Source organism: Ptychodera flava, unplaced genomic scaffold (genome assembly GCF_041260155.1).
Source record: "Ptychodera flava strain L36383 unplaced genomic scaffold, AS_Pfla_20210202 Scaffold_40__1_contigs__length_1388640_pilon, whole genome shotgun sequence".
NCBI classification, from domain to species: Eukaryota; Metazoa; Hemichordata; class Enteropneusta; family Ptychoderidae; genus Ptychodera; species Ptychodera flava.
The window spans coordinates 899,526-917,440 of NW_027248362.1; the positions used below are offsets into that span (position 1 = coordinate 899,526).

Consider the following 17,915-nt stretch of genomic DNA (forward strand, 5'->3'; position numbering starts at 1 on the left):
AGACCCCGGTAAAAGCCAGTACTGATATGACAAGTTGAACACTGTCAGATGACCGTGTTCGAGTCCTTGCTCCTTTGCTTGACTTGTCACACATCAGCGTTACTGTCGGCAAGATCAGAAGACTACGTCACAAGCTTTAATGACGTGCCAAACGGTGCGGTTTTCCGCGGGACAATTTATGAATGCGAACTCATTAAAAGGCGCTAACTGCTTTACCTCATGCCCCGACAGGGTAAGAGGGACACCGCGGACTCCGCGCGAGGTACTGCCTGTTTGAAAATGACCTCCTCCCTTAACTGTTTGGAATTATTTTTCCTTTTGATTGATTGATTGAATTTATTTGGCAATATTAAGATAAAATATATAAAATGTACATTTCACATTACTGCCGAGGATAACACAAGAAAGCAATTGATGCTTATTTCCATTGTGGTCCTCGATGTTAAAAAATACAAAATGACGGATTTGATTTTGACAAGACGGCAATTGTTCTGCTTGATGTATTGGAATACATGGGGAAAATGTCATGACAATTATGTTTTAAAAAAGTGTAGCTAGATATATATCATTCATTAAAATCAGAGAAACATTCTTGACATTAAGTGGTCTTTTACTCCTTTTTTGAATACACTGATTGACTCACATTGTCTTAGTGACAAAGGTAAACTATTCCAAATTACGGAACCTGTACAATTAAAGGAATTTATGCCACAACCTTTTACCCTTGGAATCTTGAAAGATGCAACACTATTTCTTGTATTGTAACAGCTTATGTATCTTTGTACTTGATTTCTCATGTAATCGGGAGCATGGTCATTGAAGATATTATGCATATGATTAAGTTTAAGTTGGTTTACTCTCTGTTCAACAGGCAACATACCTACTTGACGGAATTCGCCCGGCCCAATGTGAGCTCTAGGCGGGACATTCAACAGAAATCTGATAACTTTATTTGAGCCACTTGTAGCCGTGATTTAGATCGTTTTGTAAGTCCAGGGTACCATGCAGAACAAGCATAATCGAAGTGACATTGAATCAGCGCCGAGACAAGGAGCTTCTTTATATCAAGCTTAAAATCCCTTGCATTTCTGTAAAGAAATTTCACTTTTTTAGAACATTTACTGACAATATCATTTACGATGGAATCACCCGACAGCGACTGATCTAATTTTACTCCTAAATATGCAACTTGCCGCTTTGACTCAATGTCAGTTCCACAACACTTGACCTGTAGTTCGTTTGAATTTTTCAACTTTCTTTTTGTTCCAAATAGAATTGACTCGGTTTTACCGAGATGCAAAGACAGCTTGTTGTCAACCAACCATTCCTGAATTGTCTCCATTTCAATACTCAACGCCTCCTGTATTTCATTTATGTCTTTGCCAGATACAAACAAAGCCGAATCATCGGCGTACAATAGAATCTTACACTTAACAGCTGCTGGCATATCATTTACATAAATTAAAAATAAAAGCGGTCCAAGTATTGACCCTTGTGGCACACCACATGTGTCAATTGGTAAATGCATTCAATCGAGAGCTTACTGCTCTGGGGTTGTGCCAACTTTTACAGGAATTTTGGCAGGATAAAGTATGAGCAGTGAACCCATCAGGGTAGGTAAAATGAAGTCTCCATGGCAACATACTGATAAAACTACAACTAGCAATGGATGATGGGAAATCTACAACTTTGACACAACCTTTGAGGCTTGAAAATGAGGAGTTAATATGGAGCATACAGAGTTTAAATGCACAACTTTGTTAAACCTTGTTACAAGTGTGCAATACTAAACTTTCAACCAAGCTTTTAACTGTTTCATTTTAACCTTGGCTGGCAAGCTTGCCAGACAAGGCTCCCACAAGCTTTAACTGAGTTTAAAGCCTTTTTCATCTCCAACCTTGGTTGCAAGATTGGACATGACCCTTGAGCCAAGTTTGCCCCAAACTGACATAAATCGTAAGGGTAATGATCAAGTTCATACATGGGGCATTTATTTGTACTTATCCACTTATTAAATTTTACAGATATTGTTGAAACTTGTGACTTGGCCAGTAAATTTATGAATGCACGGCCTTAGTCTATCTCTGATCAGCAGCATTATTGGCCTGAATTAAAATTCTGTAATCCCAACGTCATTAAAAGTCTTTCATTCATCTTCATTTTACGATTTTCTTATGCTACATATTGTCATGGAAATTTAAATAAGTGTACAGCTAGTTCTGGTCCATGATTTACTAGTATTGAAGGGATTGATTCACCGTTATACAAAGTGTGGAGAACACTCAAAGGTGTAAATTAAATTTGCCATTATATTTTACTAACCTGATGCTGTTGATGTGGAAGCTTGATCCTCATCAATTTCAAGTTTGGAAGTTTTGATATTCCATGGCATTTCCATTCCATGGTCAAAACGGTCACTAAATTCAATTTTTAAGTGTGCAAGTTTCTGCTGATATGATATCTTCTCTCGTGCAAGTCTCTCCATTTCATGTTCATACTCCTTTTCTTTTCTCTTCAACACCTGAAACAAAGTAGTCCCAATTCAATAATTATATTCATTTATGTGTGGCACGACTGAAAAAAGCATGGAGCTTTGAGTTTCATCGAAGGTAAGTCCAAATTAAAGATCTGATTCTGGTCATTAGCAATGTGGCAAAAAATGATGTTGTGATGCTGTCACCGGAATAGTTATTGTACTTTTCCAATGACACAAATATTTCCCCTTCCTCAGAGTAGTTTAGGTCATGAATACAAATGGTTGGTTAATGTTGGATATATTTGATATGGCCTGTCAGTCATATTATGAACCAATGGTGTAACCTTGGTGATGTTTCTGTAGAAGTCCGTAAAACAGGGTGATTAGTGTCTCATTCAGCTGGCACGGAGTATCCGAAAATTTTTGGAGTGGTAAATGAAAATCTTGAGAATGTATACATTTGCATATATTTCCCTTGAATGCGTATATTTGCATAAATTTGCATATATTTCCCTTGAATGCATATATTTGCATAAATTTGAATTTTCTTTACAACCCTTATATAGTGCTGTAATTTTTCCCATCAAACTTTTGTGTAACATTTTTATTTATGTGTAACATTTATTAATTTTTCTGCAATTTCCATGATAATTTTTGACATATTGACATCACTTTTCATTGGATACAGTTGTTGAACAGAATTTTGAAAAAAATCTTGAGAATAATTGTCTGGGTCTGCAAAACAGATTGTTTTGTTATATTTTATAAAGGCAACAAAATTGACTGTGGCATTCAGAGGGTTAAGGAAACACCACCTTGGTGTAGGGCTGTTCAGGGGTTCTTTAAACGTACAGTAGTTTCTTGAAACCATGATGAACAAGTCATCGTTGATGACACAGTCCCCACTTGTTAATAATGGGTACTTTGATTACATGTCCTCAGAGAGGATAGAGTCCTCTTCATTAATTAGGTCTGTGATTAAAATACTTTGATACAGATGGCGCTCAATGGCCAAGAATGAGTTCCATGGTGATGAAAACATAAAACCAATGTAGGCCACCATCCTAAAGTTCATAAAATGAGTCAACTAGGAATTAATCAACAGGATGTTGCAAAACATTTTTGCATACAATTCTAACACTTAACAGATTATCACTGGTACCATATTTCATAAAGTTTGATGCAGTATTTACAACACTATGAGATCAACATCTGTATCACGTTTCATCACATTTGACGCTGTATTAATTTGTGGCTATATCATTCAATTAGGAAAGTTCATTACTTATGCAATTACAAATTAATAAAATTACACTGATAAATGTCTTTTTCAATGTTAAAGCAATGTGAGCTTAACATCAGTTAACGTCTGTATAAAGTTTCATGAATTTGATGCAGTACATATTTCTTGACATATCGGCCTACTTAGAAACTTCAATAATTGACATGTTACTGCTACATGACGTGAAACAAATTGACGAGCATATGTATGAAATAGGTCAATGTCAACTTTGAATGATACTGGTGGAAATATGTCCGAGTTATGGCTCTGTACATGAAAACATCGTAATAAAATGGCTGCCTAGCGACCATATTGGATCGTATCACATGAAAAATCGACGTACATATGTATGACATAGGTCAATGTCCTTGTACCAACTTTGAATAAAATCGGTTGAGATATGCCTGAGTTATGCCTCTGTATATGAAAAAATTGTAATAAAATGGCCGCCTAGCGGCCATATTGGATTTTATCACAAAACAAATCGACGTGCATATCTATGAAATTGGTCAATGTCCTTGTACCAACGTTAAATAAAATCGGTTGAAACATGTCTGAGTTGTGGCTCTGTACATGAAAAAATCGTAATAAAATGGTTGCCTGGCAGCCATATTGGATCGTATCACAAAACAAATTGACGTGCATATCTATGACATTGCTCAATGTCCTAGTACCAACTTTGAATAAAATTGGTTGAAACATGTCTGAGTTATGGCTCTGTACATGAAAAAATCGTAATAAAATGGCCGACTGGCGGCCATATTGGATCGTATCACAAAAAAAATTGACGTGCATATCTATGACACTGGTCAATGTCCTTGTACCAACTTTGAATAAAATTGGTTGAAACATGTCTGGGTTATGGCTCTGTACACGAAAAAATCGTAATAAAATGGCCGCCTGGCGGCCATATTGGATCGTATGCAAAAACAAATAGACGTGCATCTGTATGACATATGAAGTAATCCTTGTACCAAGTTTGAATGAAATCGCTTCTTGCATCTCTGAGATATCTGTGTGAACGGACGGACGGACGCACGCACGCACGCACGGACGCACGGACGCACGCACATGACCAAACCTATAAGTCCCCCCGGACGGTGTCCGTGGGGACTAATAATCTCGCAGGAAACAATGTTGCTACACCTATGTGACAATGGTATGCGCCAAACTGCTTCCAAGTTATTTCACAAGGATGGCAGTGTCACTGCCAAATGGAAAAGTATCTAACACCACAGTCAGTGGAGGGACTGTGCTACCACAAACCTACATCTACCAATGACCCTCAAGTAACAGATATGTACATGTGATGTAGGATTAACCTGCAAACTAACTTTCAAAGAATCAAACAGGAACTGTGTAAAAGACATTGACACTAAGATGTCCATTTGAACAAATTTATATTTCCACCTGATAATGGACTTGTAAACCAAATAGTATTAAAGATAGTAGGTGATGCTGGTTTCAAGTTTTTAATATGGACAGAAAACATACATACATACATGCATACACCTCCAACTGACCATATAAGCTCTGACTGCCAACTGACCATATATGTTTATAAGAATAAAAAATACCGTCAAGGACAGTGTGCTCATATTTGGTTTGAATTGGTCCATCAAGAAATATTTAAACCAGAAAAACAAGAATGACATGAGTATATAAGGTCATTTGCATGTGATGGACATACATCCGTAAATACATACATACATAAAGACATACAGACGCCACACTCGCCATATAGGCTCCAGTGTTCTCCCCTGAAATTTCTGAAACAGGATCGGCTAATTTGCATAACAATAACTATGTAAATTTTATGTTAATTATGCAATACACACATCACTCCATAGCATCAGAAAAAATCCCACAATATTAAAAAGGATACAGTAAAATCTTTTATGCACTTTAAGCACTTCATATATTACATCCATTTTTTCATTCAAAGTCTTCCAGTTCTCTCTAGAATAACTTTCAAAATCAGATGTTTTATGTGATCCTCTGTTACTACATGTTTGTCTGTAGCCAGATTGACGTTTAAAAAGACGTCCATGGTGTCCATGGCAAAACAGTTACACGGACAAGTTCATATGGGACTGAATATTGCACTTACAATTCGGAGTCAGCAGAGCATGCCTGCAGAGAAATATGTTGACTTTACAACTCAATTCATGATAAAGAGAAGCCCAAAAATATTGATACCGGGTATTTTCAAGAACAAGATTTGAAACTGCATCGACTTCTACTTCGACAAACGTACGAAACTTCGGTAACTGCGCGGCGTGGCCGCCATGCATTGTGTGGAGCACACTTGAACACACGCGACCTTTGAACCTAAACGTACATACATAGCTGCTGTATTCAGATTATCACACGAATGATTATTTTAGCACATGCAGTTCCTTTTTATTTCATTTCATTGTGCCTTGAATACTGTAAAACGGGTCATGGCTTTTGAAACTGGATCAAGTGCAATTGTTTCTCAAAGTCAATCGAACGAATCCATGCAAGTTACGAATGCGTGACACAAGGTGACACACATGGCTTCAACATCATGCTGACGTACACAGATCTCGAAATGGCTAACTTGGACACGCAACGATCTGAACACGTGGCAGTACCATACATTTTTGCATCTGATGTTTGTCTCAACCAATCGTACGAATTTCAGCCACTTCTGATCGAAATCACTTTTCCTGACCTTCAGATCCTTACCAGTGGGAGACATTGGTGGCAACGGCAGTTCAACCAGTAGCCTAGGCTATAGTATAGATGCTTTGACTGAGTGCCCGCTGGCAAAGATGCAACACTGAGCCTTTCGTTGAGTATATACTCAATGTCCGTTGTATAAAATGGCCGTTGTCTGTACGATCAGCAGCGTAACACATTTCATGCTTTTTGAATTTAAGTTTCATCTGTCTTAGCCGATGTTCATTTGCACTACGGCCGGCCCATTTATTCTCCTCACAGACAAGAGCGACTTTGGGTGCTTTGCACCCGATAACCCTGCCTCACTGTGTGTCAAACACCTAAAGCATCGACATGAAAGGAGAACAGCTAGTCTAACTCTTTCACACATTTGGGCGATAAAACCTTTTTATCATCTGGCACGTCGTGTTATCGCCACATTAGAACCGTTTCACGCTTGATACGCTCGCTTAAATAAAAGTGACAAAATCGCCGCCGAGAAACAATTGGTCTTCAGCCACATTTAAAGAGTATCAGCGGACATGAAACAGGATCGGCACGAAAAATAAAGGATCGGGCGAAAAATAAAGGATCGGGCGAAAAAAATAAAGGATCGGGGCCGATCCTGTTAAACGGCCTGGGGAGAACACTGGGCTCCAAGTATGAGCTAAATATATAACAAACAGCTGGATGTAATGATAAAATAATTATATATACAGGCACTCAGGGTGAATATTATACATCAATTTGATTAGTTTCTTGTCCTCTTTCTACTTATGTGATAATGTTTAACCCTTTGAGTGCTGTAATTTTTCCCGCCAAAATGTTACTAGAGCAACATTTTACCAATTTTCAAGGATTTTTCTGAATTTTTTTTATAATTTTGGACCCAATGGACACCACAGTTTATTGGCTACAGTTTTTTTTTACCAAAATTTTGGTAAAAATCTGAGAAAATTGACAGGGGTATATTTTATAAAGGCGACAAAGATTGACTGTGGCGCTCAAAGGGTTAAGACAATCAACCCGTAAGACAGTTATGTGTTGACAAATACACGCAAGCAGCTACCTTTTCTCGATTTTAATGTACAACAGATAACCTTGGTGCAACTGTACACCAAATACTAAGATAAGTAGCTGCTGTGGTTTAGGAGTTTTTGATATGGACGGACTAACAGACATTCATACATACATACACACAAACGACATGTAAATGAGATGCAAATGAAATGATTCAAGTTATACAATAAGCTCTCCTTGGTATACCAAATGAGAGCTAAAGAGGGGGTCACCAATATCCAATATCTATCTAACCACTGATCCGTTTGGCACCATTTTAACACATGAAAACCTTGAACATGGCCTGTACCAAATATCAACGCAGTCTGTTAAGCAGTTTTTGACTTTTTGTCATTTACAGAAAATTTTCACTGTCCGATGTCAACTCAACCCAACCCCATCACAATAACATAATGACCTAGGTCATAATGTTAACAAGTCATCGTTGATGACACAGTCTGCACTTGTTAATGGGTACTTTGATTACAAGTCCTCAGAGAGGATAGAGTCCTCTTCATTAATTAGGTCTGTGATAAAAATAGTTTGATACAGATGGCGCTCAATGGCCAAGAATGAGTTCCATGGTGATGAAAACATAAAACCAATGTAGGTCACCATCCTAAAGGTCATTAAATGAGTCAACTAGGAATTAATCGACAGGATGTTGCAAAACATTTTTGCATACTATCCTAACACTAACAGTGTTCTCCCCAGGCCATTTTAGCGTAGCGGTCCCGCTATGCTTTTACCTCTCCCCTCTACGCTTTGTTTCTCCCCGCTACGCTTTAAAATATTCCCGCAATCCTTTAGTTCACAAGCTCTGCGTACCCTTATGAAAATGAAACTGTGCAGCAGCTCTGCTGTAGACTAGCGGTACCTCTGCCATAGAGCTGCTGCACCAGTGCTGCACAGGAAAGCTGTGCAAGAGAGGCTGTGCAGGAAAATGCAGCTAGCTGCAGTTTCTGCACAGTGTTAATCTGTGCAGAAACTGTGCAGCAGGAGACAGAACTGTGCAGCTTCTGTGCAATATTCTCCATACTGTACACCTTGTGTGCGGCAAATGTAAAATGTGTACAGCTTGTGTACAACAGACCTTGAAGTGTGCAGCTTGTGTGCAGCAGGCCATCAAAGTGTGCAGCTTGTGTGCCAGAAATGACATTACATGTACAGATTGCTATTGGTTATTGCTGCAAATATGGAGCAACACATGATGGGCACATTTGCCCACTATTTCATTACCGGGAGTACTGTGTACAGTACGCAGCGAAACTTCCGTTCAGAAAGACGCGTTTCCGACGTGACTTTTTCACGACAACACTCAGTCTGAGACGCGTTTCAGACGCGTCTCAGACGCCTCTAGGACGCGTCCAAAACGCGACTGTTATTCATATATGTAAATTGTATGCACCAGAGGTCATGCAAAATAACGCACTGCCAACTTGTCTAAAGCATGCCAGTAGGTTGCACCAGAATTTTTTTAAGTGAGAGTTACCATTTTTTTGACGCAGTCAAGAAAATATTCATCAACTTGTCAATTTCATTTCTCTCTAAATTGTCTCAATTTGGATTGACCCTTTGCCCGAAACCCTATCAAGTTTTACGGTAAACGTAAAGTTGCGTTGCCTTGCGGACACAGTTTCCCTTGTATAGACGTTGCTGAAATTTGTAGTCAACACTTTGCTAATTCACATGCCAAAGTCCCTACGGACGTCAGAAAACAATGGGTTATATTTTTGTGCTGCCAGGAAATAAGATGGGCATTTCACGGAAGTGGTAAACATTTTGCTATGCCAGAATTTGAAACACATCATGGGATATACTGTATCCTCAAACACATGCAATGTCATCGCCCCAGCCAGCGTAATTTCCACTCATACAGCAGCAGTTACAGAGGAATAGGATAGGTACATGTATAGAGATCAATAAAGACATGACTTTTACACCTCTCTGTCCTTGTCTAACGTAGCATTTCTACAACTGTTTCAATAAATAACAGAGCTTCCGTTAACTAAAATTCTGCGTGTTTCACGCAGAATTACTCTGAAGTACACAAAGTAAATGGACGTCTGCGTAATCCGATACGCATTGAAAAAAGCGCAGTCTCCATAACAAAGACATGAGCACACGTGGTTTCCCTCCATTGCGTAGTTTATCCAGGACTAAAAATCATCTTGCAATATGTTGTCCTACATCCTGTCAACTATGTCGTGCCAATTGTTGCCTTCAAGGCTGTACCAATAGAAATGTAACATGTTCAGTAATTATGTAGTCGTAGTCATGTAGTCTTCGTTATTACAAAAAATATTTCCCCCGTTGCGCCCAATGCGGGCTTGTAAATCCTGAAGATCTCTGCGTCGAATATCAACAATTTAAGGTAATGCTAAGCAGCCTTAGAAGTAATAGTATAAGTAATAGTCGTTGCTGATGGTTATTGAACACTTTATTCATTGACTTTTGAACTAGTTTTCGATATCGCGTATACAGTTATTTTATAGGTATACTTACATGTAGTCACGTTGTACGGATCACATTTTACGCCAATAAAAAAAAAAACTTTTGCGTACAGCCTTACGCAGGTTTGAAAATCCTAACGGAACCTCTGTAAATATCATTTATTATCCCTCGTAGGACTAATAGGAAATGAAAACAGCAAAAATAATTTACTAAATTACTGATCGATTTTATGGAAGACAATTCACACGAGACAGTTTGCTACTTGGAGACTGCTTCAAAGCACAGGTAACTTGTGAAAAGTGAAATTTTCTAGGGTCCCGTTATCGTCAAAAGTTCACCTCTAAGCTGTTCATTGCTGCATATCACTAATAAAATACTCAAACAAGTCTGATTTTACTCATGTGAAAATCACAGTCAAAGTGGCGGCGATTATATTTGATCTGTGACATGTCCACATCGTGACCAGCCGCTCGATGAAACGTGTGTGGGAAGTTGACTTGCATGTTACCTAAAGACTAAAGTATTAATTTCTTTGCACACATAGGGAACCAGCTGGGAATATTCATCGTCGTAATCCACGTGCCTCTTTACGGCGGTAGCTTAGCGCTACCCGTTTTTGCGTAGGTCAGCGGAGCGGAGATTTGCTCTGGCTCGCAAGAATGGGGATATTGCGATTTGACGAAGTACACATGAAGCTATAGCCTATAGCATGTTAATAAAAACATCATGTGGTCACTTAGAAATATATGTGGGACATTAGTTTTGCCAAATGCCAGTGAACAAGGAATATGAACGGACAAAAGACAAAATTCTACAGTCTCTGTCTTGCGTAGTCTTTTCAGAATTGTTTCAGAGCCTGGTACAGCCAGGTCGCCGAGTCCACACCGCTGACATGTTACAAGTGAACAATTCACGTTCACAGATTTGTTGCGAAACATCCGGCCTTGACTATCTTTCAGGAGGGACGTTCACTTTATCTCACAATAATAATTAAAGAATGAAATAATATGGACAAGGTCTGGTCTTTCCAAGTTTTAGTTTATAACTGATCAAAATCCTATGAATTGCATTTTCACTGCGATTTGTGGTTGAATTTCTTTGTGACTGGGCAACGACATTTTGCATACTCCTGCTTTTTACCACTTCGTGAAAATGGTATCGCCCATCCAACGCTACACGCAAATATGTACGATTATAGTGAACGCATAAAAATCGACGGTCGCAGTCATGGGTTCAAGGACATTCACATGGAGACACCCTCATCGAGTCTGTCACGGATATTTTACTAGCTTTGGAAACTTACAAAAGCCAGTGTTCGAAATTCGTGGACATTGCAACCAGCTACCAGGGCAGGTAACTTAAAAAAGTTGTCTTCCCGGGTAAAACTAACCCGTTCTGAGATAATTATACTTCGCAGGTCCAATGTAATAAAATTACAAAAACAAATAAAAGAAAACTACCAGTGACAGACAGTGCTCTCCTTGGGTTTTATGTTCTGTTTGAAAAATTATGAATTTTGGTAAAAAAAACAAACAAGAACAGTGAGCACCCAATAAATCCAAATGAATGTTGCCCCGTCAATTTATTACATTTTAAACCACGTGTCCTTGCTACACAGGTCTTGAACGGGAGCGCTAGCGACAAGGAAATGAGAACTTACATCTCAACAAAATTTGTTTTGAAAACCTGCAAATTGTATTTTGTCCTTTACTTTTTTTATGTACGACTTTGCTCCTATGTAGGCTAAATAGTTTAACGTGATGGTACGCTAGTTTGTGGTTATAGGGGTCTGTACCGTAAGTCAACGGTAATAATGTTGTAGAAAAATGCAAGTGATTTCATTGGCTAACTGATTTTGCTTAATTCCGTTTTATTTGTCAGTGAGAAAAGATCTGACTTATTTCCGAGGTAGCCGAATTAGCCCACTATCTTACCGAGGCTCGAAGGCCAAGTTTGTCTGTCCAGTGTCCGTTTTCAAAATTATCTGAGCGCTCACGCATGCACTGTGTTCAGCGAAGTAGTACACAGTGGGACTGAACTGGTCACTAAATAAAACAAGCGACCTAGTGGCCGATATAGCTCCACTGTGTTTTATAGAGAATAACTATTTTTGACACATGTTGATGAAGGAGGTGGAAATCTTTGAAGGCTTAATGCAGTGGCCAGAAAAAAGTGGCAAAAATAGCTGCAAAAATACACAATAGAAGATTTCATCATACTTTGAATATATCACAGCGGATCATCTCTAAGAACATGTCAACCAAAGCTATCTGATGAGTAGTTTTTTGAGAACAATATTTTCTGACCATAAATGGCAACAATTGCCCCCCCCCCCCAAAAAAAAACCCAAAAAAATTGCAGATTTAATCATAATTTCAAAAGATCAAATTAAGTTCATCTAGAGAAACCTGTATACCAAATTTCAAAGCTATCAGATGGGTAGTTTCGGAAATACACATTTTTTGACCAAAAATGGCTAAAATTGCCCCAAAAATACAAAACCACAGATTTCATGAGAAATTAAATATATATTACTTAGCTCATCTGTAAAAACCAGTATACCAAATTTCAAAGCTGTCAGACGAGTTTTTTTTGAGAAATACATTTTTTGACTAAAAATGACAAAAATTACCCCAACAAGTCATCGTTGATGACACAGTCCCCACTTGTTAATCGGTACTTTGATTACAGGTCCTCAAAGAGGATAGAGTCCTCTTCATTAGGTCTGTGATAAAAATACTTTTGAATGAATTCACTTGATACATGTCTGAGTTATGGTTCAGGACATGAAAAAAATCGTAACAAAATGGTCGCACGGCGGCCATATTGGATCGCATCACAAAACAAATTGATGTGCATAGCTATGACATTGGTCGATGTCCTTGTACCAACTTTGAATAAAATCGGTTGAAACACGCGGATATGCCTGAGAAATGGCACTGTACATGAAAAAATCGTAATAAAATGGCCGCCTGGCAGCCATATTGGATCGTATCACAAAACAGATTGACGTGCATATGTATGACATAGGTCAATGTCCTTGTACCAACTTTGAATAAAATCGGTTGAGATATGCCTGAGTTATGGCTCTGTACATGAAAAATCGTAATAAAATGGCCGCACAGCGGCCATATTGGATCGTATCACAAAACAAATTGCCGTGCACAGCTATGACATTTGTCAATAAGCTTGTACCAACTTTGAATAAAATCAGTTGAAACGTGCCTGAGTTATGGCTCTGTACATGAAAAAATCGTAATAAAATGGCCACCTGGCGGCCATATTGAATCGTATCACAAAACAAATTGATGTGCATATCTATGACATTGGTCAATGTCCTTGTACTAACTCTGAATAAAATCGGTCAAAACATGCCTGAGTAATGGCTCTGTACATGAAAAAAATCGTAATAAAATGGCCACCTGGCGGCCGTATTGGATCGTATCACAAAACAAATTGATGTGCATATCTATGACATTGGTCAATGTCCTTGTACCAACTCTGAATAAAATCCGTCGAAACATGCCTGAGTAATGGCTCTGTACATGAAAAAATCGTAATAAAATGGCCGCCTGGCGGCCATATTGGATCGTATCACAAAACAAATTGACGTGCATCGGTATGACATTGGTCAATGTCCTTGTACCAACTTTGAATAAAATCGGTTGGAACATGCCTGAGTTATGGCTCTGTACATGAAAAAATCGTAATAAAATGGCCGCCTGGCGGCCATATTGGATCGTATCACAAAACAAATTGACGTGCATCTGTATGCCATATGAAGTAATCCTTCTATCAAGTTTGAATGAAATCGCTCCTGGCATCTCAGAGATATCTGCGTGAACGGACGGACGGACGCAGGGACGGACGCACGCACGCACGGACGCACGCACGCACGGACATGACCAAACCTATAAGTCCCCCCGGACGGTGTCCGTGGGGACTAAAAATTAAAAATTGCAGATTTCATCATAATTTCAATAAATATTAAGGTGATCTGTAGGAACCTGTATACTAAATTGCAAAGCTAGCAGATGAGTAGTTTTGGAAATACACATTTTTTGACCAAAAACGGCAAAAATTGCCCCAAAAATACAAAATTGCAGATTTCATCATAATTTCAACAAATGTCATTTAGTTCATGTGTAGGAACCTCTATACCAAATTTCAAAGCTATCAGATAAGTACTTTTAGAAATACATTTTTTGACCAAAAATGGCAAAAATTGCCCCAAAATACAAAATTACAGATTTCATCAGAAATTCAATATATATTACTCAGTGCATCTATAGAAACCTGTATACCAAATTTCAAAACTATCAGACCAGTACTTTTTGAGAAATACATTTTTTGACTAAAAATGGCAAAAATTGCCTTAAAAATGCAAATTTGCATATTTCTGCACAATTTGAACAAATCTGAAATAGATCATCCCTAGAGACATATGTACCAAATATCAAAGCTATCTGACTGGTAAAAATTACAAATGACCTCAAAAGAGGGATAAAACTGCAGCAAGTGTGAAGGAATACAGTAAAAAATTGGCCGACTAGCGGGAAATACAGTACTCGTTAAAATAAAGAGCAAAGTTAAAACAAATACAGTAAAATACTAACCGACCAGCGGGAGATAAAACACTTGCAAAGCAGAGACTAAAAAGCGCAGACGTTTCGGGTGCAACCCTTCGTCAGTACTAAAACTCGCTAGAGAAACGTGAAAACACAAGAAAGAAAAACAGCCAATCAAACAAAGGAACGATCAAACGCATTAAAATATGCATTCATACCGGCTGGTGCCAGAGTACCGAGTTTAAAAATAGTGGCCTGTTCGAGTTTATGGCGGGTAGAGTCTGTGGTGGAGATTATAGCAGACACTGCCATGTCGGACCGACCGCGGTGGGGTGGTGTACAAAAATGCTTGGCCACCGGATATGCGAGCTTGTTGTCGGTCACAGTGCGAAGATGTTCAGCAAAGCGATCGCCTAGGCGACGCTTTGTTTCGCCAATATATAGCATGCTGCAGCGTCTGCATTTGATACAATAGATGATATTAGCCGACGTGCATGTGAACACGCCGGAAACATTGACTCTACCACGCGGGCCCTGAATGAAGTTGGTTGTAAAAGTATGTGGGCAGGTGTTACATACTCGACGGCCACATGATGATGTTCCAGTAGCGCAATCGTGATTAGGTAAACTGGAACGCACCAGCCGGTCTTTGATGTTCGTGTCACGTCGAAATGCCATGATGGGAGGTACGGAAAAAATATTCTGTGTGTTGGGGGAGTTGGTTAAGATGGAAAACTCCTCAAAGATGATTTTACTGATTCTATGATTAAAAGGATGGTATGTTAATACAAGAGGAATGCGATCGCATTGAGAACGGGTAGTTGACTTTAACGCATCCTCCTGCGTTAATGGTTCAACGCGCTCTTTGGCTTTGTCCACTACAGAGCGGGGATAACCCCGAGCCGAGAACCAAGTGCTAATAGTGTCAAGCTGCTGCTCAAAATCCTTTTGGTCAGAGCAAATGCGCCGAGCGCGTAGAAACTGTGAAAATGGAATGGATTCCTTGCACCGACGGGGGTGAGCTGAGCTGTATAGAACATATGCATGAGAGTCTGTGGATTTATAATGTATGGAGGTAGACAGCGAGTCCTCATTGATATAAACTGATATGTCAAGAAATGCAACTGATATGTCTGAAATAGTGGAAGTAAATTCCAGTGCGGGGTGAAAATGTGAAACGAAATCAATAAAATTATCCAATTCTGTGCGTGAACAAGATGCTGCACCAAAGCAGTCATCAATATACCGTTTAAAGAGCTCGGGAATGTGACCGGTATATGTTTGTATTATCTGTTTTTCGATGTAACCAACGAATAAACAAGCGTAAGAAGGTCCCATGCGTGTACCCATGGCAACACCGCGAACTTGTGTGTAGAATTCACTATTAAAGGTGAAGCAATTTAAAGTTAATACTAATTCAGCTAAGCGAATTAAAACGTTTGTGGGTGGATCCATAACGTCGCGTCGGTCAAGAAAATATGCAAGGGCCTGGACACCATCCTTATGAGGGATGGAAGTATAGAGGGCCTTAACATCAAGTGTGAATATATATCTATGGGTACCCGTAAACTTAAAGCTGTTGAAGATCTTGATGGCATGAGATGTGTCTTTGACAAAAGTGGGGAGTGTATTAACGATGCCGGCAAAAATATTGTCAAGGAATGTTGAAATGAGTTCGGTAGGGCAGGAACAAGCAGAGACAATGGGGCGGCCAGGATTACCGGTTTATGGATTTTGGGTAGTAAGTAAAAACGAGACGTGCGTGGATGTGAGATGATCAATGATTTTGCATCGTCGGCAGAAGTTTATCAAGAACTAGATCACTGATAGTACGTTGACGATATTATTGTGTTTATTGGTGATGTCGGTGTCAAGATGTTTATAGAAAGATGTGTCAGAAAGTTGCCTTTGTGCCTCAGTAATGTATAAATCTTTACGCCATACTACCACAGCCCCTCCCTTATCGGCAGGCTTAATAACTATGTTATCGTTGCGAGATAAATCGCGCAGAGCCTTGTATTCAGCTTTAGAGATATTGTGTGTTTTGATTTACTGGTGTTGTTGATCAGGCGATTAATTCTGTGTTGACAGATGTTGATGTAGAGATCAAGTGTGGGGTTACGTCCTGAAGGGGGAGTCCAAAAGGACTCGCGTTTATTAATGTTGGTAGAATATGGGTTGGGTCCATTGTCGGAACCATTAGCTGCTGAATCATCAGTCGTATCTGATTGACGTTCATGAAAAAATTCCTTCAAGCGTAAACGGCGAAAGAAAGAATGCACATCGTGACGTGAGGTGAATTCGTCGGTTGAGTTACGGAGAGGGATGAATTTCAACCCTTTAGACAGAACAGAACGTTCGGAATCTGAAAGGGGCAGGTCGGGAGGAATGGTGACAACAGGTGTGGTTTGCGATGAATTCGGCGTGGTGGTGGTGTTTTGTCAAGTAATTGTCGGAAATTTATCAACCAAGTTTGGAATCTTTTTTAACTTTTGAGATGTTAAAAACTTGTGAAGAGACTCATTTTCCTTACGTATGTATTGTATGATATTCCTGTAAGTGGTGGGTGCTACAAGAGAGGAAAGAGTGCGTTTCGTTTGACAAATAGAAGTTGTAAAAAAAGAAACACGTTGACGCATGTGATTGAGAGTAACTCTAAAATACTGCCAAGAAAATTTGTTAGACAGGAATTGTATACGTTGACGATAATGAGAATCAGCTGGTGTCATATCTGACATGTCATTGAGTTGAAAATCCAATTCCGAAAATGAACAATAAATCGTGGAAGTATCGATACCGTCATCAACTGCGCAACTTGGCAGATCGGGCATTTTGAAGCAAACATGGCTGCCGCGCTTTTACAAGTAGAAGTATAGCTTGTGTCTACCGGTATTTCTATGCTGCTACGCAAGACGCCGCTGTGTAAAATACAATTCTAGGCTTCGGTGTATGATTATGATCGTGCTGCTGTAAGGTGGCTTTGTATCCGACCGGGGAAAGATGACGAGATACGACAGAAGTTTTAATATTATAATCGAGGTACACCTCTATTGTATTACGAAGCACCTTCGCGTCTCTTTCCATGAGTTCTTGAAGGGACCTGTTGTCAATGTTAGTTCAAACTCAAGTAAAGAAATTCCATGGTGTGAGAAAGTCATGTCGATACGATGTGCAATGAAGCTCCAGAAATAAATCTAAGACTATCTGCGCCCCTGAAGAATGTACGATTGCGTCGTTGTGTGCATTGTTACATTGTACATACAAGTTGTGTATTCGTTTCGGGAATTGAAAACAAACCAGAATTATGATGTACGCGTCTACAAATAAAAGAGAGTTCAAGAAATATTCGTTATCAATGAATGTCCATGGCAGCTCATGAATGTGCACTTAT

General features: G+C 39.1%; 1 protein-coding gene across 1 annotated transcript in view; it reads right to left on the bottom strand.

The window, feature by feature from the left end:
- LOC139127978 (max-binding protein MNT-like) overlaps positions 1 to 17,915 on the bottom strand; it is a 98,554-nt gene that overhangs the window by 52,163 nt on the left and 28,476 nt on the right. Inside the window, exon 5 of the mRNA XM_070693831.1 lies at positions 2,323 to 2,521. Coding sequence (XP_070549932.1) covers positions 2,323 to 2,521 — 199 coding nt within the window. The remainder of the gene's footprint in view (positions 1 to 2,322; positions 2,522 to 17,915) is intronic.